The sequence below is a fragment of the Chlamydotis macqueenii genome, chromosome 1 (genome assembly GCF_036417535.1).
Source record: "Chlamydotis macqueenii isolate bChlMac1 chromosome 1, bChlMac1.mat, whole genome shotgun sequence".
NCBI classification, from domain to species: Eukaryota; Metazoa; Chordata; class Aves; order Otidiformes; family Otididae; genus Chlamydotis; species Chlamydotis macqueenii.
The window spans coordinates 121,649,920-121,676,614 of NC_141556.1; the positions used below are offsets into that span (position 1 = coordinate 121,649,920).

Genomic DNA, 26,695 nt, shown 5'->3' on the forward strand with positions numbered 1-26,695 from the left:
ATTAGTTTTATCTGCACTATTATAACAGTAGCTGCTGACTTTTGTGTGTCTAATATTGTGATAGTAAATTCCCTAAGTTCCATGTGTTCATCTGCATTTAGAAACAGAAGATTTACTTCAGATACATTACCAACACCTTCATGTATTCTGAAACTAACATGTAATTCCCATATATAGTATGTTTTGTGTCTGTGTTTTGTGGTCATTTTTTTTCATTCCAAAACAAATACATGCAGCCTTCTAAACCTCTGAGGGTGCTTCTTGCAGTTCCCTTTTTGCTCCACCCCAAGTCTGTCCTGTGCCTCCAGTGCCTGCAGCTCTTCTCTGCACTATCTCTTATTTCTGTTGTTTCTGTCTTGATGTGGTGATCCAAACTGAGTGCAGGTGTTCAGGCTGTGAGACAGTAACACTTACTTCTGCACACCATGTAGTTACCACTGCTGAGCTAGTGATCACTGTTGTTATAGTGATAGAAAAGTCTTTCAGAATGCAGATCTTTAGGTTTGGTTTTTTTTTTTTTTTTTCCCAAATGCATTGTACTTGCATCTTGAGTTTTCCTATCACACTAGTCAATTATCTAGTTTATTATGGATTTCAAGGCTTTCCTTATCTTTCCAAAAGGCATATTTTTGCATTGTTTATGAAGAAGATTTTGAGATACCACTACTGTGATTATAGTGTAGATCTTTAGTTACACTTATCTTTATCTTAGTTCTTGAAGTATTCTAGTATCAAACTCTCCTGTCTTTCTCTATCATGTCCTGACTGATAATACCTTCTTGGTCTCCCTCCCTGCTCCCCTCCCCCATGTGGTTGGCTTGTTTGTTTATCTCCATTCTTTAATTAATTGTCCATGACAGATGTCTTATCCTATGATCAACAAACTTACTGTTGTGAAGGAAATGTAGATTAATTTTTTATTTCGCATTTTTTAAATCTACTTCTTAGTGTACTTTTAGTTTCAGTTAGATCTGATGTCTCCTTAGGAAAGTAGTAGTATATTTACAGAAATTTTTCCTAACTCTGCTTTCCCTAAGCTTAGTTTCCAAACTTTTGGAATTTTTCCAAGTACTAGTACCTATTAGTCCTGTTTTCCCTTTCATCTTGGTCAGTGCATCCAATCTAGTTAATATAATCACTGTTTAGTTGCTTAGCTGTCCTTGAACTAATATATATAAATTATTGAGGAGGTAGTAAGAGTTGGCCTGTTTTCTGTGTGTTCTTAAAGTAAGCTTTTCCAAAAGGCTCTGCAATGTTGTATCAAGAAAAGTATTTTGTTGAACTGTTTTTTTCATCTGACTAATGTTTATTTCCCAGTTATTTTTTTCCGTTCATCTTCAGGTCTCTGTTCCTCCTGGAGCTTTGGATTGTTGGGTATTTTTGAGTTGTTTGGAAGTCTTACAAAGAATAGAAGGCTGCTGTGATAGGGCTCAAATAGATGCGAATGTTTCCCACACAGTTGGCTTATGGAGCTATGCCACTGAGAAGGTGAGCAAATGATGTGTTGCAGTTGTGGTATTACAATTTCGAAGTAGACCATTTGTTTCTGTGGAACATATCTTGCACTTTTTATTGTGGAATTTAATATGGAATTCTGTATATTGTCTTGAGTCTAGTCTAGATGAGACATTGAGTTTTATACCTGCGTTTTCTGCTGCCAAATGAGGCCTGGAGTGTTCTAGTTCATTATTTCTTCAGTATGTTAGTATGGCAGTAACAGGCCCCTAACTTCACCGAAGGTTGTTACCCTTCGTGGCTTGTGAAAGAGGCAAATAAGCAATAATTTGCAATTTTTCAGTTACCACCCCTTACCATAAAGTAAAAGTTGTAAAGTGGCCTTGCAGTTTCGTTAAGCCCGTTCCCTAATTATGTGAATGCCTTTTCAAGTTCCACCTATTCTGTTTCTATGAAAGAGTTGGTGTCTAAGGTTGCTACTGCTTTCCACTGTTGAAAAACAGTTTAGCAAGATGACAGACTCCAGAAACTACTGAAATAGCATACTGTGATCTTTGTGGATGTTTTTGAAGACCAGTGTGAGCTCATCCTCTTGTTTGTATAGCCTGTGGAATATTTTCTGTTTATTTTAATCATAGTTTCTTCATATTGGAGTACACTTAGGAATCCTCTAACTGACCCTAGGAGGTCATTGTCTTATTTCAAAAGCATAAAAAGACAATTTCACCTTGCAGAGTTACTGTTAAAAAAAAAAAAAAAAAAAAGGAGTGGAGGGAGATCAGAATAAAGGAAATGAAGAATTGTTTAAAGCGATGATAGGTACATCAGATTCTTCCCATTGCTCCTAACATATTTTCTGAAAGGTATGTACTGGGTTGGAAATGTTCCTCCCGCTCATAGCTGTTCTAACAGAAAAGGTAAAGGGAAAAATTGTAGGAAAATGAGTATCAGTAAGGTGGAACAGACTGTCACTAGTTGCTAAATTTCTTTCATTCAAAATTAAGTGGATTTTTTTTTTAAAGTTAATGGCTGTACCCGTGTTATAAGGTGTACAGTAATATGATGAACTGAGATTTTTTTTTTTTTTTTTCTTTTGTGGGCTTACCTTGGTGGTTGATTGAGTTACACTAAATGAATTAACCAAATGACCAACAGAACTGAACTTCAAGACAGTATCCTCTGCTGACTTCTAGGTATTAAGTGTACCTAGCTGCCGTCTAGAAGGAGTTTTATGGTAGTTGTGTGGCACTGTTTAAACACTATTAGCTATGCTAATCATCTCTTTTTCAAGATTTTCACCTGAATACTATACTTTGGGTGAATTTGCAAGCCTACCTAATCAGTATACTGGACACTGCCTACATTTCTTGATTACTTAGTTTTCAAAAGTAGATGAAGTTATTAGAAATTATCTTTGGTGATAACTGCCAAACATCTCAAGCTGTGTCCATGTTTATATGGAAAAACAGAAGGATTTGTTCTGACAAGGTGTAATGCATGTAGGCACATGTATGTATATGCATATACCCAGAGTTATTTTAGTCAGTAACTTATATGCAATTTAATTCTTAATAAAATTAATTGCTACTGTGAAAATTAACTGTTACTTTTGAAAGATTCTGTACTTTCTTCCCACGAAGCAACTTCAATACAGATCTTATAAGCAGTTTCATATGACAGCAGTGGAAATGTCTTGTAGGAGTGATGTAATAGAATAAAAGGAGTTTTTTATATTGATTTTGTAGCCTGTTGAAAACAAGCATCTGGTTTCTCTTATAGTTAAAATCTCTGGGTTATTTGTGTGGACTTGTGTCAGAGAAGGGACCCAATTCAGAAGACCTTAACAGAACTGTCGATCTGTTGGCAGGGTTGGGAGCAGAACGCCCTGAAACAGGTACAACCAGGAATGTATGCCTTCTTTCTAATAACTGACATTGTCTTAAATACATAGCATTTAAATACATCAGTAATAATAATTTCCACGTATTCCTACCTATATATAAACATTAATAGAACTCTGTTATCTTTTACCAAGTTCTTTTAATACGTCTAGTGCTTTACATTATCAAAGCACCTCCTCACTGTTGTGAGCATAAGTTTTTCCAGTAATGCTCTGTTTATCGGCATTTGGGTAAATAGTCTTGAACATTACTGGTTTTGAGTGAAGTTTTTAATACTTTCAGATAAGTATTAAAAATTTAAATTATTTGAAAAATAAATGGAGCATCCTTGATCTGATGGAAATAGACACTCTGCAACTGGAGCTACAAAGTGATATTATCTGAGTGGCTGAAAAAATCAAATGTATTTACTGGTGGTGGATTTTTTCACTCACAAAGACATTTCTGAAGGGAAGAAGATTTCAGATGTTAAATATGCTAGAGCAGTTAGTATCTTTGAAGCATTAACTAACAGGCTGGTGCTTCACTTGCTCCTGCAGTTATGACAATGTACATGATTCTTAATTCAGTGTTGTGGTGCCTGTTGTATTCATTTAAAATGGGAGCTTTTTTCTTCTAGAAATATTGACACAAATTTGGTCTGGCAAAGACTTAAACTGAACAAGCTACTTCAGAAAAAAACTTGGTCTTGCTAAGCATTTTCCTTTGAAGTACATTGTTTAAGGTAGTAAAATGTCTTCAAATTGCAGTATATTTCTGTCGTGCTGATTTTTAAGTCCAGCAGTGGTGAGCAGTGAGAATATTACTCTTTGCACAATATGGTATTTAAGTACAATTGTGTGCATTTCTAGGTTGAATAAATGTTATGAAATACTGTGTGGAGAAGTCAGTACAGTTACTATATTGCTGCTTGCTTTTATTCTGCTACCCTGAACATCACTCACATGTGTATGCACATACACAGAGTGGTGAAACAGCCTTTTTTGATCTTATTTTGGAGCCTGAGGAAGAAAGTAATGATCTATCTCCAAGTGTTAGTGACATTTCCCACAAACAATTAGTTTTAAGTTTTTCTCGCCACTTTCTACTGAAGGAAAAAGGTGTGGGGGGTGTTATTAAAGTAGGAATGTATTTATAAGTGACACCTCTTGTTCTGTTTTTTTTTTTTTCTGAAGCCAATGCATCACAGAGCCCTTATAAGAAACTTAAAGAGGCCTTATCATCTGTAGAAGCTTTTGAAAAACACTACTTAGTAAGTATGAGGTTTGGTTATTTATATTAGCTTTGGGTGTTTATATTACAGATTGAGTAGGGCCAAAATTTTCAAACCTGAGAAGATAACATTGAGAACATAAACCTGTATTTTGGTATCAAAGGTTATTGCTTACACACTGAACACAACAAGGCTGATGTATTTTACAACTGGAACCGTGTATGGGCTCCAAGTTTCAAATACCTGGATTAACTTTAATATTTACAATTATGAGTTGGAGGTTATTATCTGTGAGTATGTATATTTGGTTATTAAAAAAGCCACTGTCATGACTATCATATTCTGCTGTCCCGAATTCAGAATTAATTGGATCTTCCCCAGAAGAATATTGATGTGTTAATTCAGCTTCTTTTTGAATGGCTTAGACTTGCATCTTGCAATGGGTGTTACATGGTTTAAGGTATCCTGTTGAACATTTTATAAAAACTGTGGGACATCAGTGGATAACAGGGTTGTAGCTAGCACAGGTGGAAACGTTAGAATTCTAATTCTCATTGTGTTTTAATATGCATTTTTGTTTCCTGACAACTTCCTTACTGAGGAGCTATTTAATGATCTGGTTATTTTTATAAAAGAACATTAAATAAAACAAAAAAACCCTCTGACTTTCACTAGAAAGTGTTTGTTTTTTTGGGTTTTTTTTTTTTTCCATAAATTATTTTCCTCTGAAATTTCTCATATTTACAGTGCTGCCTTTAAAGTTTTTTTTGAGGAAAAGGTGGAGGAAAATTGAGCATTTTTTTTGTTTGTTTGTTTAGTCTGAAAACTAGGTGGTATTTATTTTTACAAAGTTGTTATTGAAAAAAAAAGTCTCAAAAGAGTTAATCTCAAGATACTAGATTTCATTTTTATTCTAATTTTTTTTTATAAGACTGGTTGGATAGCTGGACCAAAACTAAAATCTTCAGAATTGCTAGCTGCTGTAACATATCCAGTTCCAATTTACATCTGAAGACCTCTGCTAAATTCAGCAGTATCTTCCTAAATTTAAGAAACTAAATGGGATTTGCAGAGTTTGCCAATGAAAGAATTGCCATTCCTCTTTGTATTTCTGACTGCACTTCTGTGCAACGGAATTCAGATATCAGATATTGTATTAAAAAATTGTTTTTAATGTAGTTGTCACATAAATATATACAATTTATATATACCTATATTTATCCACGTATTCAGTGGAGAAGAATATTGAATTAGTTAAACTTTCCAGACACAGCTAAGATAATTTATTTGCATTTTAAATTTTAATGAATCTGGAAAGTAAAATGCAGCCTTTCAGGCATATTGAAAGCAGTAAGTGATGAGCTTTTGTTACCAGAAGAGGCTTTGTTCTCATTCAATGGCTAGTCTTATGCAACAACTTCAGAATCTTTTATAAGACTGACAGATCTTCCACAAGCATGTTGGCTTGTACCTTAATTTTGGGGGAATGGAGCTTTTCATTTGTATGTATAGCTAGTGTCTAAGACCTCTCTGGTTATACTGATCTGTTAGAGAGTCCTCACTTAGTCTATTGTAGGGTATTATTGCGACTTCTTAAATAAAGCAAGAAGTGATTTTTTTCTAGGCTCTCCATAAGAAACATCAAAAACTGCCTATCAAAGGCTTTGGGAGCTAGTTTTAGGTCATTTTCCTGCCCCGTAGGAATAGATTATTTCTGACAGATACTCTGCAAAGTATTTAGGCAGTTGGAAGCTCTTAAGCAATTTGTTTTGAAGGATAGACTAGTTCTTAATACACTAAGTGAAGGAGAATGAGGTTCTGTGGAAGGTTGCAGACAGTCAGAAGAGGGTGCAGGTTTGTAAATACGATGTGAAATGTTTTTATGTATCTCACCAGAGATTACTATATACTTGAGAAAAATGTTTGGTGGTAGTATACAGTGTGTGTCTAACTGCTGATTTTGTGAGAAAGATTTGACGGTGTTGTTACAAGCTGAGGGCAGGGTAAGGAAAGTGACATGTAGACAGTGTGGCTGCATTGGAAATTAAGCTGAAAGATGACCGAGAAACTTCAACATGGAGTTGCATAGCTTCAAGCAAAATTCCTTTAAGGCACACTTGCAAAAATACTTATTCTGAGTTTAACTTAGCATTTTCTGTTTAGTTGTATGTTTACATACTGCAAACATTCATGTACACCATATACTTAATGGTGTTATGTGCAGCTTTAGTAGAAGAATGATACACCACGTTCTGTGCGTAGCTGATTTGTTTTTGAAGTATTAGTTTTGAGTCTCTGAGGCAAGCTCTAATATTGTTCTAAATATGTTATGCTGTGGTGTATCCTGGAATGATAAGCTACACAATCCTGCAATGATGATCTGGGTGAAGATGTTCCTGTGCCTTGCAGGGAGGTTGGACTAGATGACCTTTAAAGGTCCCTTCCAACCCAAACCATTCTATGATAGTCTAATGGGATATATTCACTGAGAAATAGGTGCTTTCAAAAAAAGACAGGAGGATTTGAGTGTAAAGTTCTTGAAACTGCATCTCATAAATTGTTTTGTGATTTTGAGTTGCCTTGGCTAACTTTTAATAGGCTTTTTTCTTCTGCTGTTTATAACACAGATACGGGATAATGACCAACAGTAGAAATAGTCAAGCTGATCTGTTACAAACTGCTCTATATTGTGTGCTGTGGGCAAGGGGAAATCTAAAATTATTAATTCTGGTCATTTTGTTGTAGTAACTTAGTTACTGACTATAAGTCTGTGTGAAATACCATATAGCTACTAAAAATACATATTAAGCTTATAATAGTTTCTTTTCTTTTAAACAGGATCTGTCCCATGCCACCATTGAAATGTACACAAATATTGGAAGAATTCGCTCAGCTAAGCTTGTCGGAAAGGACTTGGCAGAGTTTTATATGTAAATGAACGTTTAAAATGTGTTAAATGCATTAGCTTTGAAAAGTTTGAATATAATCATTGAGGAAAATACACTGTATTTAAAAAGGAATTTTAAAAACTATTTTCAGAAATGTGAACATACTCTAAGTTTCAGGCTGTATTTCAGAGAAAAAAAAAAAAAAACAAAACAAAAACCACCAGCAATCTCTTTATATCAAACCCTGATTCTCATCTCATGATTTAGTACTCTTACCTTTTACTGTCCTATGTTCTGTAGCTTGATCCTTTCTCTTCTCAGGGAGAAAAGGACAATGGGGTGTGAGGAGGAGATAGCTTTGCATTTACTATAGCATGTTTTGTAACGTGGTTTCTTTCTTGTTTCAAAGTTTATAGTTATCTTAACTACATATGTGTGTGTGTGTATATATACACACCTAAGAAAAGCCAGAAAACATGTTCTTTGGCGAGTAACTGGTTTCGTATTTGACGTTATGATTGCAAAATGTTTGCTTCCACCACTGTGAATCTCACAATGATTTTATTCCTAATTTTCAAATATATTTTTTTGTTTATCCCTGCTGTTAAATTCCACTAAAGGAACCTCCTGCATTGGTTTTCTGTTTCATTTAAATTTTCCTACTGTATTTCAGGTGTGTTTTTTTTTTTTTAATCATGTTTGAGCATGCTGTTCACCTGTGTTCACTAAAGCAGTCTGATATTCTAGCTGCAACAGATTCTCCTAAATTAACTTAAATTTTTGTCTGAGAGATCAATGTTAGATTTAAAGAGTACCTGTGTAGTCTTTCTACTACACTGCTTTGTAGTGATAAAATGATATTTTCGTTGAAGCATTTTCTTAATTTAAAATTGTTGAGTAAGCATATTTTTATTTAAGTGTCAGAAGGTTGAGACTGCTTTTGTCGCAGTTGTGGGAGGTAGCTTCCTTCACCTCACTTGCTCTGACTTGGGATAGATCTATATGCTTGTCTTTCATTGACACTTAATTGCAGTTCTAGTTGCTTAAGTGAATTGCATAAAGGTAGGCCAATATGTTGATCTATTACCAGCAAAATAATTAGTATAGTGGTTCACTGCATCTTGTTCTGCGTTCATATGCAATCTTCCTCTCTGCCATCACCACTTTTTGAAAATGTGTAGAGAGTTTTCATGGCTGCGAAGATTCTTATATCACTCTGTACTCGTTTCTTTATTTTCAAAGGAGGAAGAAAGGCCCACAAAAGGCCGAGGCCTATCTTCAAGGAGCACTGAAAACCTACCTTGCTGAGGGCTGGGCATTGCTCGTCACACATACAAGAAAACAGTTAGCTGAATGTCAGAAACACCTCGGGCAAGTAGAAAAGTATCCTCTCAAAGGCGGAGCCAGAAAAATCAAGACTGGAGAAAATTATACTTCTGGTTATTTTTCTGACATATCTCTTTTATTTAACAGAAGAGACCGCCAGACATCAGACAGCTGAATTATTTCATGTTTCCATTGTTGCTGTTCATTTGGGGAGAGTAGGGTTATTTATTTACTTATTTATTTATTCTAACATCTGATTCACTTAAAACCTTTTGCACATGGTTGCTGCTCTCAGTTTTAAGTATGTCCAGGCTCTAGAGAGTGGTGCAACATGGATAGTGTGAAGTTTGTAATTGATTCAGCAAATACCATAGAAGTTTTTTATGATTTTGTTGGTACTTCATCGTTATGGAAGTTTTTCTGTGGTACTGTTTTTTCAGTTGGTGAATATGGCATCACAGTGTCTTCCTATATTAAGGAGCTTTATTTCTGGGCTTTCTTTCTATAACTGCTGCCACCTTTTTCCTGTATCTGACTTGGCAAGGACTCTTCTGGTATTTGTATTGATGACTTTTTACAAAAGTTAAAACAAAGGCTTGGAAGATGAGAATCTTGTGGCTTTGGTGTGGTGTGTGGTGTTTTAATATTTTTTGCTGTTATTCTTTTTTTTTTTTTTCTGTATTTCTGGCTTTGATCTCTGCTTCAGAAGGGGAGTGGGAGTTGTTTGCTTTTAAGCTGTGTAAAAGCTCAGTCTTCAATGTGTGAATGAAATCTTCTCTGTAAAAGCAGCAAGCTAAGTAATACTTTGAGAGAATGATTTGGCCCAATCCTAATGTTTGACAGGCTTCAAATTCTTCACTTTGATACTCTCTGCATTATTTTCACACACCAACTCTATCTGCTACAACTGTATTTGTTTAAATATTAAATCTGTCTGTGTTGCTGTACTGTTGCTGCTTTCAAGGTAAGAGGGGTGTGTGTGGGGGAAAAAGGCTATTGACTGGCCTTGGGTGTTTTTTGTACTCTTTTTGGCATTAGAAACTGTGTGATTTGAATTCTGCTTTTCATTTTAGCCTCATATGTTGTTGCCTAAATTTGGTAGCTAAATTAAGTCATTTCGTTCTAATTGGAACTGTTTTGCTGCATGCAGGATATTATGTATTATAGCAAAATGGCAAATTTTCATTATTTTTGGTGGTTTCGGAGAAAGGTACTGTATTTATTGGTGCCATAGTTAAAAGTGGGATTCCTCTAAGTGTTCCAGACAGGGGTGGTCAGCTGAACAGAGTACTTTACTTTCTGCAGGGCAGTTCTTGTGGAAGTTGCAAGGAGAGAGCATTTTTTGAACTTGTTGGAGGTTTTTTTGTTTGTTTGGTTGGTTGGTTTGTGTTTTTTGTTTCTTTGCCTAAGAAGCTCATATTTTAGTCTCTAAGTGACAATACTAGGAATCTTACTGTAGCTGAAAATCACTTGAACTAAATTCAAATTTGTAATGTATTTTGGATTTTGTTCTTTTTATTGTTTTTTCGTTTGGGGTTTTTTTTTTAGAGCTAGACTTGGACATTGTAAATGTCTGCCTACTTTAAAAATTCTTACATCACTTTTAGACACTCTTTTCTGCTCCAGTGCAAATGCTTTTAAAGAATCTGAGCCAGTAATATTGCAGTCTTAGCTAAATACTTAATTGAGCACTTGTGTCCCCAAGCACTCCAAAAGTATATAGAATGCCTTATGACTTAGTTATGGTGATACTGTAACAGCTAGCAGATTCTCAGCCATGTAAATTGGAATATAATCAAATATTCAAGTTATTTAGTTCTAAATGTTGGTCAGTGTAATGCAACACATTGGGTCTTTAACTTGCACGCTGCATTTATCTTTTGTAAAATAATTAATTTTCTGTGCTCACTAATCTTTTTAGATGGCAGAAGATGGCACAGGTTAATAATGGATCATATTTTAGTAGGTCTGCAAAAAGTAGAGATTCTGCAGTATTCTCAGATGATTGTAAATCTTCCATTGTTTCTTTTCTAATGGAAGAGCGTGGTGATGATAAAAGCAGGTCTTGTATTAAAAGATTAGAAAAGCAGTACTTGAACTATCTCATTTTCAGTCAAATTTCTGGATGTTGTAGGTTTCTACCTCACGTTTCCTTAACTTTGATAGTTATCTTCAAACAAGCAGCCTTTTAGCTGGTGATAATCACTTAACAGAAGATGAACGCAAACGCTTTTGCCAAGAAATACTGGATTTTGCCAATCAGCAAGCAGAGAACCAAGGTAAGTCTGGTTCTTAAATATTTAAGCTGCTCTAATCTGATCTTTTCTTAAAAGTAGATTGGAAGGCTTTTTCTGATATTTTCATTACCTTGTGTAGAACTTCTGAACCAATGTGATTCTTTTTCTTGTCATCTCCAGAACATTTATAAAACTTTGGCAATAATTAAGAATAGTCAAAGACGAAAGGGTGATTAACATTTTCATCCTGTATGCCAGAAAGTGTTTGTTTTCCTTCACTTACTTGTTTCTCTGCTTTGCCAACTCATAATTTATCTTAAGCTGTGTTTCTTAAATTCCTAACTTATCTTTGTCTCTACATTGCTGGTATGCAGATGGCAGCTCCGTGATGCTTTTTCTTTGGTTTTGGTGTTAGATCTGTTCCCATCTACTTGCAGCTTATTATTTTGACCATACTACCTCTTCTCTCTATCCTTCCTGCTACTTCAGTAATACCTTGTCCTCAGATATTAATCATAACTTAAATTCATACAGAATACTTGCTGTAGATCTGAAGACTGTTCATTTTTCTGCAGAAGTTTTTCTTGATGAAAGGATGTAGTGTTAGTAGTATGTTATTTTAGACTTGCATCTTATTTAAGTTTTGGTACTGCCTCAGTGTTGGTTTTTGGAATCTAGGAAAGAGAATGAAAAACCCTTATGGTAAAGCTGATGGCTCAAGGCACCAGTCTGATCAGTAGTTTCTTAAACTTGTACTTAATTTATGTGCTCTGGGAAGTTTGTCACTTTATGCTACTGTGTTTGTCTAGAACACTTTACATAGCAGTGAAATGTTATGCTTCTGCTTAGACACTATCTCTTAGTTTAGTTTTGTTTAATAAAAAAGAATCTGAGTACTTAAGTTGTAGTAGATGTAACTGTTAGAAAACAAATCTCAGCACCTTTAAGTCTTATTTCTATGCAAGATAAAACCAAATATGAAAGTATTGATTTGTTGTGAAAGGATTAACTGTGAAAAGTGGTTGATCTGGTTTAATCCTGGGGGTTAAATTTTAAGAGAAGATTTGCTGATCTCCAGCAGCACTGGAGAAGAATAAAATCCCTGTTTTTATCTTTCCAGGGCAAAAGGTTATACTGCCTATGCACACCTTTGCGCAGTTGAAAACTCTCCATTTTGACCCTCCAAATGCTGTTGTCCATGTGGGTGGAAAGTTGTCTATTGAGCTGACTTTGCTGAGCCAGATGCCTATCCCTGTCCAAGTGGATCAGATTGCTATCCATGTTCACTTCAGCGTTGAAAAAAATAATTACAGAAAAACAGCTGAGTGGCTCACTAAGCACAAAACATCCAATGGTGTTATCAACTTTCCAAATGAAGTTACAGGCTTTCCTTTATCAAGAAACAACTTGCCAGCACTGGAGCTATATGAAATGTATGAACGGAGTCCCTCAGATAACTCTTTGAACACAGCAGGAATTATCTGCAAAAATGTGCACATGCTACTACGAAGGCAAGAGAGCAGCAGTTCGCTGGATATGCCCTCAGGGGTGACTTTAGAAGATGGGGCTCATGTGTTGAAATGCAACAACTTAATACTGGAACCGGGGGTCAATAAAATAACATTCATTTCTCAGGTATGTGAATGTAGCACTCATGAAAGAAGAACTAAAAGCACTGGCTGAGGAAGAGCATTGTGCTGGCAAGTGGTACCTGTATTGCTTCCTGTTACAGCTTGGGTGATGTCATTCCCTTTGTGGCTTTCTTTTTGTTCTAGACCTTAATTTCCCATGGAAGAAGGCTGTTGTGTTTGTGCCAAAATGTACAGGTGACTCTCCTATTTGCAATCATTGGAGTCAGCCTTTCGAGATTTGTTTTAAACATCTTGATTATTGCTGCCAAAGATCAAACTGATAATTCATATACAATATAGTGTACTGCTCATTAAGTCTGCCTTTGCTGTTGTGCTTGTTCAGAATAATGTTTCAAAATTTTGATGAGAATGCATTTTCTAGCCCTTAGTAAGGGACTGGTAAATTTGGTTGATAGCCTGTTCTTCACTGTTGGAGAGTAGTAAAATATTTTCATACCTCTTGCAGGTAGGTTTACTACATCCACCAAGTGAAAAAAGTTAAGCGCGGCTTCAAATATTTGAATTTAGAAGACATCGGAATTAAAATTGCCCCCATTATTCATTTTAATCACACAAGGGATGAGAAGACAAGAAGATGAGGATTCTTTGCTAGTGGAAGAGTAAATTTGCGTGAGCAAATACCTGTGAAAATAAAGTGTCACCATCTAAATGCCTCAGAAAATGAATTACAGTCCTGCTTCTGACATATAGTGGTGTATATGAAACTCCCTCAATTCCTCACTTACACATGCACTCTAAGTCAGCTTAATATGTAGAGTAATCCTTTTTTCCCCTCCGTTCTGCCCCCAGCAAGCTCCCAGTAATTGCTGAAATATTTAAGGACAATAGTGACCATCACTTCTGTTTACATTGCATTACTACTAGATGTGTAGTAACTGGAAATCAGCAGGCCTTGAGTACCACTCCTGTTGTTTGATTGGTTGTGATGGTGGAGTTTTTTTCTGGTTTGGGTTTTTTTTTTTTTTTCTGTTTTGTTTTTGGGGGTTTTCTTGTGTGGCGGTTTGTTTTGTTTTGTTTTTTTAACTGCCACTCATCCTGTGGCTTTGTACTTTGCTGATCTGTGGTTTGTTTACTTGTTTTAATTAAGTGGGGAAAGGCATTTACCTGCCAACTTAGTCCTAGGAAGTGGAATGCCAACCATTTTCAAAAGCAAGACTGCACCGTGTGTTTGGCATTCCAGGAATAGCAGCTTCTGGCCTTAATTATGCTGTTCTGTTCTTTAGCTTTTCTTTAAATGATTTCTGTCTCTCTCCCCACCTCTGTAACCCTTCATAGGCAAGTATTTAGTAGAGTTCAGGGCTACAGTAATGAATATCAGTGTAGGGGAAAATTTGAGTGAGAAAACACGGAGAAATTCAGTGTAGCATCTGAGTGATTAACAAGAGATGGGGCAGCACAATGAAGAATATAACAGGTGTTTCATAGCTGCTTCATTTTCTGAGCATTAGCCAGCCTGTGTGTTGGAAAGTGTATGGATCCTATGAAGAGAGAAGGTATTTTGCAGTCATATATGGTATATATGCCTGCTAGCTTTTCCATTTTCTAATCAGTTTAAATTAGCTTTTGTCCCTTTTTAAAATTAATTTTGAAATAAAAATCTACGTATCTGCTTTTCATGACTAAAATTGATAGCTAGACAGAACTGGCCAGGAGGTTTCTCTAGTATTCTTAGCATATATTTTAAGTGCTCCACACCTGAGATTTTAACTTTCTTCTTGTTGTTTTTGTTTTTTTTGGGTTTTTTTAATTATTAATTTATGTCTTGTCATAGAGTTTTGTTTAGAGCAAAGCTTTCTGTAGATCTACATACTCTGCCTTTCCATTCCTCCAGTGCTAGAGCAGGAAGCAGTAGAGAGATGTGCTTGGTACATGCGCACACGCACATTATGGAACCTGTGTGGGTAGCAGATCTCTCAGGATGGAAGTTGAGTTCAAGTTCCTGATGATGCAATGTGAAATAGCAATAATGTAATTTGAACTACCTACTGACCTAATTTTGTAGATTTCTTATTCTTTCAAAGGACTGGGACAAGTTAATGGGATTTGGAGATGTCAGAGGTCTTGGTGGCTGCAAATGTAGTCTTCTGTAAAATAGGTTAACATGTGTGTAGAGCTGGATTTCAGGTGAAGGCGCCTTACTGGAAGAAAGCTGTTAGAGACTGTTCTGATTGGGCGTTTTGGCTTAGTGGGATCAGGAAGCAATCTGAAGCCACGGAGGAAGAGATATGGATGAAAAGCTAGACATAGCTCTGCTTTAAATTTGCCCTGTTCTGCATGCTTCTGGTGGCTATTGAAGTCTGGGCAGCCTTATGCTTGTAACTTTCCTGTTTTCCCGTCCTTTTTTTCTTGAAAGAACTTTGCATGGGAAGACTGCTCAGTGTGAATCCTACTTATCTTTATATGGTTGTTCAAAGCATGACTTCTCTGTCCTTAAAGGGAAAATCTGAATATATTGTGATTTTTGACAGTGTATTACTTGATAACATGATGAAAGCTTCTTTAGATTTGAGCTGCAGTATTTACAAAATATTTACTAAAAATCCATTATCACTGTAGTAATATACTGTGTCACTTCTACTGGATTACATAGCTGGCCAGAGGATAGAAACTGCTGACAACTTGTTTTCTAAATTTTTTTACAGTAATGCTTAATTACACTATTTTTGCAGAAAGAGGAATGACTGTTTCTAAGATGCAGAGGGAGTTTGACTCTTTCTTTAGATCTTAGATTGATGTTTAGCATTATTTAAGCTGATAGTAATCTTTCATTGTATTTTTTCAAGATTTAAGAGAGATCAGAAGGCATTATCTAAATTCTTTAGACTGATATTCCAATCCCATGTTGACATGTAAATATGTATATATTATGAAAAACTTCACTCATGCTTTTCTGTTTATAAAGTATTCAAGGGATATAAAATTTAGTGACTTTAATGTCAAAATGCATAATACTGAATTTCAGTCAGGATTTGCTTTGTAAATAACTGTAAGTGAGATTTGAATGTTAAATTGTTAAGGCTTTTCTCTATGACTTCTAATTTTTAGATTTAATTATACTCAGCATCAATATTTATGTATTACACTTGATAAAATGACACATGGAAAAATAAAACATTTCCTAGTCTCTAGCAGTAGTAGCTAAGAGCAAATAGAATCAAAAATAAATATACTAGCAGATGTTACATATTTGCTTCTTATAATGTTACTGAAAAACATCCAGAATCTCATTATTCAGGGTAAGGGAAGAGTTTGAAATTAAATGTATGTGTGACTTTTTTGTAAACATTCACACAGAGCGTGAGGTGTGGAGTGTGTGAAACCGACAGCTTAAGCTGAAAGCTATGCTTACATAAATGTAGGATTTTATGAATGTTAGCCAAATAAACACTTCACTGCTTGCTAAATATCATTTAAGTACTTACATTAAAATATAATTACATAAAAATATAATTATATTAAAATATAGTTATATTTTAATGTATGTGGCATTTGGGGGGTGGGGAAACAACCAACAAACAAGACAAAAAGCACCCCAAAATAACAATTTGACAGCATAGCTACTATATTAGTTATTCTGATTATTGGTACTTGTTACTTTATGACTTTTTTTTTTCTTGAATTAGCCAGCACTCTAGAGCTTTTATCTTAATGGTGCAAAAAGTGCTCCTTTGTGAAAATCTTGTCACTTACTCACAGAATAAGTGTGTTGTTTTAATTTACAGATGCAAAGTATCTGATAAAAATGAGCTGAAAACATGCTGTTCTTCAGTAGAGGGTTTGTTCTAGAAGTATTTCCTAAATTGAAAAATCCATTCAAATCTTTTCTTCAAAGGCCAAAGAACCTGGGACATACACGCTCAGGCAATTGTGCACTTCAGTGGGAAAAGTACAGTTTGTCCTTCTTCATATTTACCCAATTGTGCAGTATGATGTATATTCTCAGGAGCCCCAGCTAAAAGTGGAACCGATGACTGGTAGGTACAGTTGCGATGCTGAAGTTGTTTTGATGATTTCTGTTGTACTCTCATGGGACTAGATAAAGCATTTTCTGTCTTGAATATTACGCAGAATTTTTTTTTGCCTTACTCTTGAGTCTAAAAAACCTCATCTTTCAAATTATCCATCAAGTATACTCTGTAAATGATGGCTAGTTTTCAACAACTAATTCCAGTGCTTGGCTCTGAAACATGTAGTGTCACTTTGGAACATGATTTTGAACATGTAGTGTCACTTAAACATCAGGTATGATTTGAGCTGTCACACTGATTAGGAGAAGTGAGTATTTAAATTTGTAATTGACTGAGCTCCTTATTGGTTACTTCTGTGATGCTACAATGTCTTTGGTATTTGCAAGAAATGCCTAAGAACTGTGATTCTCTACTAGTTGTGATTATATTAACTTATTACAATGTAATACTGAATACATCCATTGATTTCATGAACAGCTGAGCATTACTTATTGTAGAGTTTATTAAAAGTTTATAAATGGAAGTTAATAGTGATTTTTGTTTTCAGGCTATTAACTGGGGCAGTTGAGTTAATATGCATTTTGTGCTATAATTTCAGTTACAGGATTGTCAGTCTGTGGTGAAGGAAAGACAGGCATATTGGGCATTGAAATTAGCTACCCCTAAGAAATTGATGGTTGTGATTCAGATATTTGAGAGTCTGTGCATAGTGGCATTCTTGTTGTCTTGATGACATAAATACAGCATGTGGGTATGACTGTCATTGTAGGTGCAAAACTATAAAGGTGTCTACAACCTGGAGAATTTAACAAAAAGCTTAGTAAATTCTTTGAGATTACTGAATTTCACTGAATTCTGTGCTGCCAGAGCTACCCAGTGTGTGAGCTGGCTAATCTATCCATCCAAGAAACAGTGGTTTTGGTCACTCAAGTTGAAACAAACTGTTTCTGCACAGCAATGTAGCTGAGCTTGGTTTAATGTATTGCATTAACACCAAAACCCCACACTTTCAACTTGCCCTGACATGTGTGATGGATTGCCTGGGAATATTGCTAACAAGCCTTAGCAGTGCACTGTAACCATCTACTGATGAGTACTGGAATCTGTTAACAATTTCTGCTTTGTTCTTCAGATAGCCTTTTGGCTGGCATTCCCCAGAAGGTGAAGTTCACAGTGACTACTGGTCACTACACCATGAAGAATGGTGATACTTTGCAGCTCAGTAACGCAGATGCCATGCCTATTCTGTACCATCCAGAGAGCAAAGCAGTGATCTATTCCAACACCAGAGGTAAGCGGTTAAGTAAAAAATTAATAATCTTTAAATGGCTGAAAATGCCATAATCCTGAAGTAAACTTGTACGTACCGTATTAAGAACGCTGATGCTGTCTTTTTCAATAGTCATTTTTAAGAACAGTTCTAGGGACTTGCAACAGAGTACTTCAGTGCAAGAAGGGTCTTAAACTTTCACCCTCAAAGCAGTAGTATGAACTTTTTAGCAAACATAGCTGGACGGCTTTTACTTTCATGATGAAATTCAGTAGGCATGGGGAAACTGCTGCTGAGGTGAGCATCTGTCCTGATTTCCAAGTGAATCATGCTGATCTTTTATTACTATGCAGGCTTTATTTTAACTAGACCATTTTCATTGTGAAGTAGTTGTAAGTAGGTTTTTATGTAGTGCTCTATGTAAATGGAGCATTGCCTTTGGCTGGCATTTCATTTAAACAGATGACATCCTAGTTCTTTTTTTTCCAAGTGTAAGTACTGTATAGTCTCCTCAGTTGCTCAAACACAAGCAACTTTTACTTAGATGGGAAGAACAGTCTTAACAGATTTGATGAAATTAAGATTAAAACAGACTATACAGAGGCACCCTATGTGTAGTATTTTAAAGACAGATGATGAATGATGACCAAGAATACTGATGCATGTGTTCAATAAGTTGTAGGTTTGCTTGAGGTGAAATTCTGAGACTAAGGAGGTGCAGGATGTTGTAAAAACTTCAGTATGTGTTGTATGATGGACTAAAGTAGCTCTTTAGATAGTTTGAAGCTTGTCATCAATTTGTCCTCTTAGTTCCTTCTTGAACACTGGAAGGGACTACTAGATGGAATGTGGTGGTTACCTTCCTGGACTTTTAAGAAGGGTAGAGTGTTACTTTGAGAGGTTGTGAACAGCAGTGGTATTTAAGATGTGTGGATTACAGCTCATTTGAAGAGGTTACCATGGAGTTCTATAATACAGTTTCTCCTTGGTTTTGCAAGCATGGAGGCCTTGTTAGGAAATGGTTATGGCACCACATGTTTTTCTGATACTTAGGTTTTTAGGCTAGTTTCATTACATAGTTACAGATCAAAATGCAAACTGGGAAGGGGTGAATGTTTTTTAAATCTACCTTCTCCCCCCCCCCCCCCCCCATTCTACACAACTATAGAAAAGATCTCCGAGTCATCATTAAGGATTCAGTCTTCTGAAAAGATCACAAGCATCAGTTTGCCAGTGGCTCCTGCGTACCATGTGATTGAATTTGAACTAGAAGTCATGTATTTGCCATCAGCCACAGAATCTGCAGTGGAGAAAGAAAATACTACAAATAAAGAAGTTCACAGGAAAAACAAAGAGAAGCATAAACAGGACAACTGCATGGCTACTGTTGACCAAAAAGTAAGCTGTAATTTAACGTTTTTATTTTGAAATCTGTTTGATCACAGGGCCATACACATCACAAAACAGAAGTGGTAGTGATGGGGGGAGGGCAGGGAACCTGCTTGCATTGAACTAATTGTCCCTTAAAAGATGTACATGCAAATCTTATAAATGTAAAGAAAACATAAATATTAGCAGAAATACACAATGTGTTTACTATATTGCTAACTGTTCCACTGGCTAGTAACCTGAGGTTTGGTATTGTATTTTGGTATTGGTATTGTTAGTGTCCTTTTATCTTTTTTCTTCTATTACTTCTCCTTTACTTCTAGTCTTCAGAACTGGGTATGTCAGTTTCCACAGGAGAAGGTTCTTTGAGATTTCATATCCTGCTGATGGGAAAACAAAAACCTAATATTTTGTCAGATTAGGTTTTGACATACTGATTTAAAAAAAAAAAAGTATTTTTTTTCTTCTTCCTCTTCTGGATGCATTAGATGTAGACACTTGCTGAGAAAAGTTTTGTATAGAAATGAGAAGAAAAGCAAAATCATTATGCCAAAGACCATTATGAATAAGAACCTTGTTCTTTTTTTCCTTTAGGTAACCATTGATTGCCCTTGGTCGATTTACTCCACTATTATTGCATTAACATTCTGCATACCTTTTAATGCTAAGCATTCCTTATTGTCAGCTGGCAAACGGTAATGTACTCATTAAGTATTTATTGTTTCGTTCTTCTTACAAAATATGGAGCTGGAGTATCATGATTAATATTTATAGCAGCCTCTTTTTTTTTTTTTTTTTTTTTTTTTTTTAATTGGGCCTATGTTATCTTACACAGCTTCCCATTGGAAGCCTGTGCATTTCCTCTAGTGTTCTTCCATAACAATAAAACAAATTTGTGGTTTCGGCTATTTTGGAAATAAGACCACAAGATAAACTAAGCTAGCCTATTTCTGTCTAGTTACTTGTTTTCATTTAATATGAAAGAGGATGTTTTACAGCCTTGTTTCTACAGAATCATAAGTACTGAGGAAAAAACTGAAAAACAAATATACCTGCCATTCCATTTTTGCTTGAGCTGTGCACTTTGAAAACAATTTTATGGCCATATACTCTTTCAATGTAACTATTCAACTTTTGTTCAACAAACTGTGTCCTGTTTTTCAGGAAGTATGTGCAAGTCTGTGTACAGAATTTGTCAGAGCTCTCTTTCCAGCTTTCAGACAACAGCCTAAAAAAATCTGCTGACTGTACAGACTTGCAGCTGGTACCTCTGAACCCTGAATCTCAACAGGTAAAGATGCACTTGGTGGTTTATGAGCTTGTTGGCAGAACAGCTAGATGAAAGTTCTCGTTAGTGAAATTATTAGCACTTCTGCACATAGGTTTTGTATTAAGTAAGGCTGATAGCTGATGTTAGGTCAGACCTTTGTAGTCCTCTGAGTACCTTTGATTCTTAAGGATGCTTTAGGATGCATTTGCACCCAAAGATCTCGGATTAAATTGTAAAACTTGTAAAGATTATTAGCTAAGCCTTCAAACTCGTCCATTTGCCTAATGCAAAGCACTACATACATGCTTCAACAACAGCTATACAAATGTAATATCACTGTTAACATTTAACTTGTTCATCTTATAGCTGCAGTTTGTCATTAGGTTTTAGAAAAAAAATTGAGTCGAGACTGTTTTCCAATTAAATACAGCTGTAAACTAGTTCAGTTGCAAAACAGTCCCCTTGAAGTTTCTTTCAGTCTTGTCTGAACGTGATATTAAGTTGGTCATTCTTGGTGCCTAGAAGTATATACAAACATTATTAATATCTTTTCAAAATTTGACTTTTGAATAAAATATTTTTCACCTATACTTGAATGTGAAGTGTTCCCTTTTGAAACACTGATTCTGACAGTGAAATGTATCTCTCCTTTTAGTTAGGTATGCATTGTTAAAAAAATTCACTATTAGTTATTTTGGTTGCCTATTTTCCCTAAGGATTTATTTAACACTAAACACGTAATTTGTTTCTATAAACTAAATTAATGCCAGAACAGGCAAATATATATGTGCGTTTGCACTTCTTTCTCAGAGGAAGGAAGGAGCTAATACTATAAACATTCTCTTTCAGGTCATATACAGTAAGCAATCAATATTCTTTGTATGGGAATTGAAGTGGACAAAAGAGCTTCCTCTCTCCTTGCAGTGCCTGTTTTCAGTCAGCTTTTATCCAGCTACCTCTGAAGAGCAGTCTCTTACTCTGAAGCCGTTCACTTATGAATTCCAAGTGGAAAACTTTTTTGTAAGTACTCTAAGTATAGTGCATGTTAACTGAATATGGTTTCCTAATGTATGGAAAAGGAAAGTCAAGAAATATATTATAAGACTTCTGTTTACATAATGAAATCAATACCTACTTAGAATCATTGGACAGTCTGTCTGTTGAACATTAGAACTGAAGCTTGGTATGATATGGTGGAATCATATACTTGAACCTGGAATGGGGGGGGGTGGTGAACATAGCACTTGCACAAGTGTCCTTGATCTTGCTTTATTTCTTTTTTCTATGTTTTTGCCTTCCTTGGCTTGTGCCATGGAGACTATCCTTAGATTACTGAGCTGCTTTTTCCCTGCTGTCTTAAGGCTGTGCTCTGCAAAGCAAATTGCAATTTCCAAAAAATGTTTGCTATTGAAACTATTTGAGTTGGCTTTTGTAGTGCTTGAGAGGAGCTCTTCTAATGAAATATTTAGGGTTTTCTAGGCCTGTATCTTACATGTTTCCCTTTATGGACAAACTTTTTATTACTTTGATCAGCTAGAAAGCTTATAGGCTAGATATAACTTCCTATTAAAGGAATTCTATCAACATATTTTTAATCTCATCTCTAAATTTAGTCTTGTGTCACCCTTTTTGATGCTTGGGTAAAAAGTAGCAACATGAGAAAACTCTCATTTGGTTAAATCCTTTTGTCTGTTTTCAGTGTTTTTATGTTTTCTACCTGCTTATTACAAACCAACATTGAGCAATATTTTAGATACTTGTTTACCTCCTGGCATGTAACTAGCATTTGTTGGCACCTGTATCATCTTTCTGGAGTTTTTTAAGAGAACTGCGTTAAACAGTGGGGTTTTTTTGGTACCAATTTAATTTTGTAGTAGTTAAAAATTAGCTCTTTCATAATGTAAGCACAGTTATTCTCAGGACTGTGATGCTTATTGTGATGAAGTAATTCTCATATATCACTTGGAATTTGAGTAATGTGTCTGGAAAGTGAGGAGCCAAGATACTAGTAAAAGTTTGTTTAAATAGTAAAAAGATCGGTATCCTTTTAGGAGCATTGAAAGGCTGAGTTAAAGCACAGAAGTGGTGAGAAAAATGGTGTGCTCGCTTCTGATATCAAAAGTAGATTGAATCAAATTTGGTTTCCTTATTTTCTCAAACTGTGCAAGATAATGAAATGAACATTACTTATACCTGAATCTTGAATTAAAAAGAATTAATGGATGTTAAATGTGAAGTTTGTACTGTATCAGTTGTCCAGTTCCATTTAAACACAAGTAAACCACTCCTTTCTTCTTGATAACAGCACTCTTTTTTTTCCTGACAGACATTGTATCATGTGAAAACTGAAATTTTTCCACCATTGGAGGCAGAGTATTGTAAAACAGGCTCACTCTGCTCTTTAGAGGTGTCAATCACCCGACTTGTTGACCTCTCAGAGGTTGACAGAGATGAAGCATTAACAGAATCAGATGGATATTGCACAACAAAACTTATGTATGAAGGTAAGACTATTTTTCTTATGCATATTGACAAAATTCCCCGATTTTGTCTTGATAATGACAGCTGCCAGGCTTCCTATGGCATTTATTCTTGTATTGTGAATATGACTGCTCGCAAAAGCAGTTTTCATTTTGCTAGACTGTGAATATTTTATTTTTTCCTCCTTAATCGGTCTTCAAGTGGAATATAAATGCTGTTCAGACTGGATACTTGCTTGAGGCCCAACTATGGTCCCTTTTGTGTAGGGCTGTTTTCTTACCTTGTACAGCTCTTCAGACATAAAAGCTGGTGGGCTTTTAGATGTTGCTAAAATACTGATTTTAAAAGTGCTCTGAAACTATACTGAGGATTCTTAATTTTTCAGAAAAGGCCTTTATAGTGTTTGCTCTTTATTCTTGCAGTTGTTGACAACAGTAGTAACTGGGCAGTCTGTGGAAAAAGTTCTGGAGTGATATCTATGCCCGTAGCAGCTCGAGCAACTCACAAAGTCCATATGGAAGTGATGCCGCTGTTTGCTGGATATCTACCTTTTCCCGATGTCAGATTGTTTAAATACCTCCCTCACCATTCTGCTCACTCCATGCAACTTGATGCTGGTAAAGCTATCTTGACTCCATGGCTACTTACAGAAATGGTTCTGTTTCTCCTGTGTTCTTGTGTAAAGAGAAAAGCAAAGTGAGGAATTCTATTGACCACATACTCATAAGTGTCTTTGTTACTTAACTTCATTCACAGTTCTGATTTGAAACTTAGAAAATGTTGCTCTAATGGGAACTTTTGATTTTTGGGTTGCAGCCTTAATGTGTGAGGAGGAATAATAAATGCATTGTGTTCTTATATTTCCTTTTAAAGACTATTGTGCAAAGTAGTTGTCACTGGATCAAGTGAAAACTATTTGATAACCCTCTAATCCTGTGGTTTCATTGTCTGCACATCTACTGTGTCTTCATTAGCCTTGAATTTTTTTTCTCAGTTTTTGAAAGAATTAAGTAGGAAATAAGATAACTGGTGAAAATTTGGGGCATATAAACCACATTAAGTGAAGAGTTTAAATTGCAGATAAATACTTTAGGTGGCTATGGTACTACTGAGTAGTCCCAGAGCTGTAGTGAGAATTCACTCGTACAAGCAACTTACTGTTTGTCGGCAGAGCTCCAGGAACTGCCAGTGTGCGCTCTTGTAGCCTGTGACAAATGTGAGGTAATGCTGCTTAAATTTTCCTTAGAAACCAATATAATTCACTCTGTTGCATCTGCTGCTGGCCAAAGTATGCACAGGTGGTTACCTCAGCAGAAATGATCAGTAACTGTTAACATGTGGTAAGTTGACTGTGCATCTGAGCTCTGAAATAGTTTTTGTTTAATCACTCCATAGAATAAAACTGTGGGTTTTTGTTTTAAACAGATAGCTGGATTGAAAATGATAACCTGTCTGTGGACAAGAATGTGGATGATCAAGCTGACAGCAGCAGCATAAGGAGCAGAGGTAGCTTGCATTCTGCAGCTAGTGGGGAACACAAAGGTTTGCCAATGCCGCGTCTGCAATCCTTTTCATCTGGTCAGGTCTTCAACTGCAGCGCCGGTATGCAAATACTTGTCATTCCCAGCAAGGACGACCATGTTCTGGAAGTCAATGTCACGTGACAACTTGGTATGAAAACAAGGAAAACAAAACTCACTAGAAACTGGATCTGAAAGCACTTTAAAGGATTATGACCTGATTAGTCTCTGTTGTAATATTCTAACTCTAAGGAGACCTATGGCACTCACCACTTACTGGCCATGGAAGCACCAGACAATTGTATCAATTTAAATGTACAGTGAAGCTTGTGTCAGCTAGTTTATATTGCCACTTCAGTATGTTTTGTGTAAGCTATTGGGTTTTCTCCCTTCGGTCACATCCTGCATCACAACACTGGGCAACAAAAACTAAAAATCCAAATATTTGGACCACTTCTTTATTTTTGTCTGGCAGCTGAGAGATTATTTTTCATGCTTCCTGCATATTTTAGAATTTAGTGTTGGATCACATAATTATCCAAATCTTGGATTTTTGTGTAATAATTTACAGGCTTTTCCACACATGTGCCAGAAACACAACAAAGCATACAACAGCACATTCACTGGTGTAATAGTAGCTTTCCTGGTTTTTTTTTTTGTTTTATCATTGTTAATTCCTGCCATTGTAATTTTATATTAAACTTCCATCGTTTGCATACTAGGATGCATGGAAGAGCTACTGCTATAAACAATCTTAACTGAACAAAATTCCTTAATTTTTTGAGGCTTTCTCCTTCACAGAGTAGACACTGTGATGTCACATATGAAATGATTTTTTGGGGGTGGGGGTTTGGTCATACTCTTGCATAGTTCTTACCAAAGAAAGATATTGATAGAATTTATTAATAAATTATTTGGCTTATTGAGTTTCCATATGAATTTCTTTTATTACCATTTCTAAGTGGCTTAGTTTGCTCCCCCAATTTTTAAATTGGGGCAAAAATTTCAGTATGATGAGATACTTGAACAGTCAACCTTTCATCATAAAGGCTTAGTGTAATTATTACTGATTAGAGGCCAGACTTCCGCATTTGTGATGGAAGAAGGAGGTTGGTTTGATATAGGAAAGCTTGCAGATGTAGAATAATTGTGAAGCAAGGTTAAAACATGTAACTTAAAGAATTTCATTATTTATATCTGAAATGTAAATACAAAAATGTAAAAAAATAAAAAGTGTAATTTTTGTGAATGTTGCAAATCCACCTGTGACTGGAAAAATTACAACTCCTTCTGATGTCCTGCTTCTGACAGCGAAACTTGTGCATTTAATGTGAGAATGACCTTTTCTACTTGCAGATCTATAATGGTGCATTGTCAACAGACTCCACAGAGGAAAACTGTCCCATATCGAATACTTGTCAGTAAAGCTGAAGTCATGAACTGCTCATTAGACAATTTCATTGTTGTTGCTTTTTTTTTTCTAAACTCAGGTTCTGCTAAATTATAAAGGGGAAGAAAAAAACCAAACCCTCTTTCCAAAAAGAATCGCAATGAAGTTGAAAAATGAATAGGCACCCTGCACTGGTCTAAACATTTTTTTTTTTTTTTTTATTATTATTTTAAAAGACCAATATGTCTAAATAGATGTACAGAGTAGACCTGCTAGCTGAAAATGTTCTTGTTATGCATCTTCTTTCTGTGAAGGAATGCCCTTTCTCTGTGGAAATCATACCATTTTATTCTGGATAAAACCCAAGGCATCATTTAGTGCGAATGACTGCTGGGATTCTTTGACTGGAAAAGGTGACAAGTTAGTGACTTTGACACTGCAGGTATTCTAATTAATTCCATTTTCATGGTTTGCTATTAAATCATTTTTCACATTGTTCTGTAATATACTGTTAGATTAAACACAGTGTACTAAGATTGTTTAACAAAATTGTAAGCGTTACAGTTCTAAATATACATGTTTTAAAAAGAAATCCAACTTCTCTGCTGCTGTGACTTCTCCTTTCCTTTTATTTAAAGAAGTGATTGTTTCATCTATTTTAGCCAAAGCTACTTTAATGAAAAATATTTTCTACACTTACATAAGGGGACATGTTTAGAATAGCAGTCGAAAGCT

General features: G+C 35.6%; 1 protein-coding gene across 1 annotated transcript in view; it reads left to right on the forward strand.

The window, feature by feature from the left end:
* Positions 1-26,567, forward strand: part of TRAPPC10 (trafficking protein particle complex subunit 10) — a 44,388-nt gene extending 17,821 nt beyond the window's left edge. Inside the window, exons 8-23 of the mRNA XM_086766057.1 lie at positions 1,342-1,488; positions 3,235-3,349; positions 4,532-4,608; positions 7,408-7,499; positions 8,700-8,840; positions 10,950-11,062; positions 12,141-12,655; positions 16,505-16,646; positions 17,773-17,931; positions 19,079-19,308; positions 19,894-19,994; positions 20,464-20,590; positions 21,419-21,589; positions 22,896-23,073; positions 23,473-23,667; positions 24,476-26,567. Coding sequence (XP_086622183.1) covers positions 1,342-1,488; positions 3,235-3,349; positions 4,532-4,608; positions 7,408-7,499; positions 8,700-8,840; positions 10,950-11,062; positions 12,141-12,655; positions 16,505-16,646; positions 17,773-17,931; positions 19,079-19,308; positions 19,894-19,994; positions 20,464-20,590; positions 21,419-21,589; positions 22,896-23,073; positions 23,473-23,667; positions 24,476-24,714 — 2,742 coding nt within the window. The 3' untranslated portion in view covers positions 24,715-26,567. The remainder of the gene's footprint in view (positions 1-1,341; positions 1,489-3,234; positions 3,350-4,531; positions 4,609-7,407; positions 7,500-8,699; positions 8,841-10,949; positions 11,063-12,140; positions 12,656-16,504; positions 16,647-17,772; positions 17,932-19,078; positions 19,309-19,893; positions 19,995-20,463; positions 20,591-21,418; positions 21,590-22,895; positions 23,074-23,472; positions 23,668-24,475) is intronic.
* The last annotated feature ends 128 nt before the right edge of the window (positions 26,568-26,695 follow it).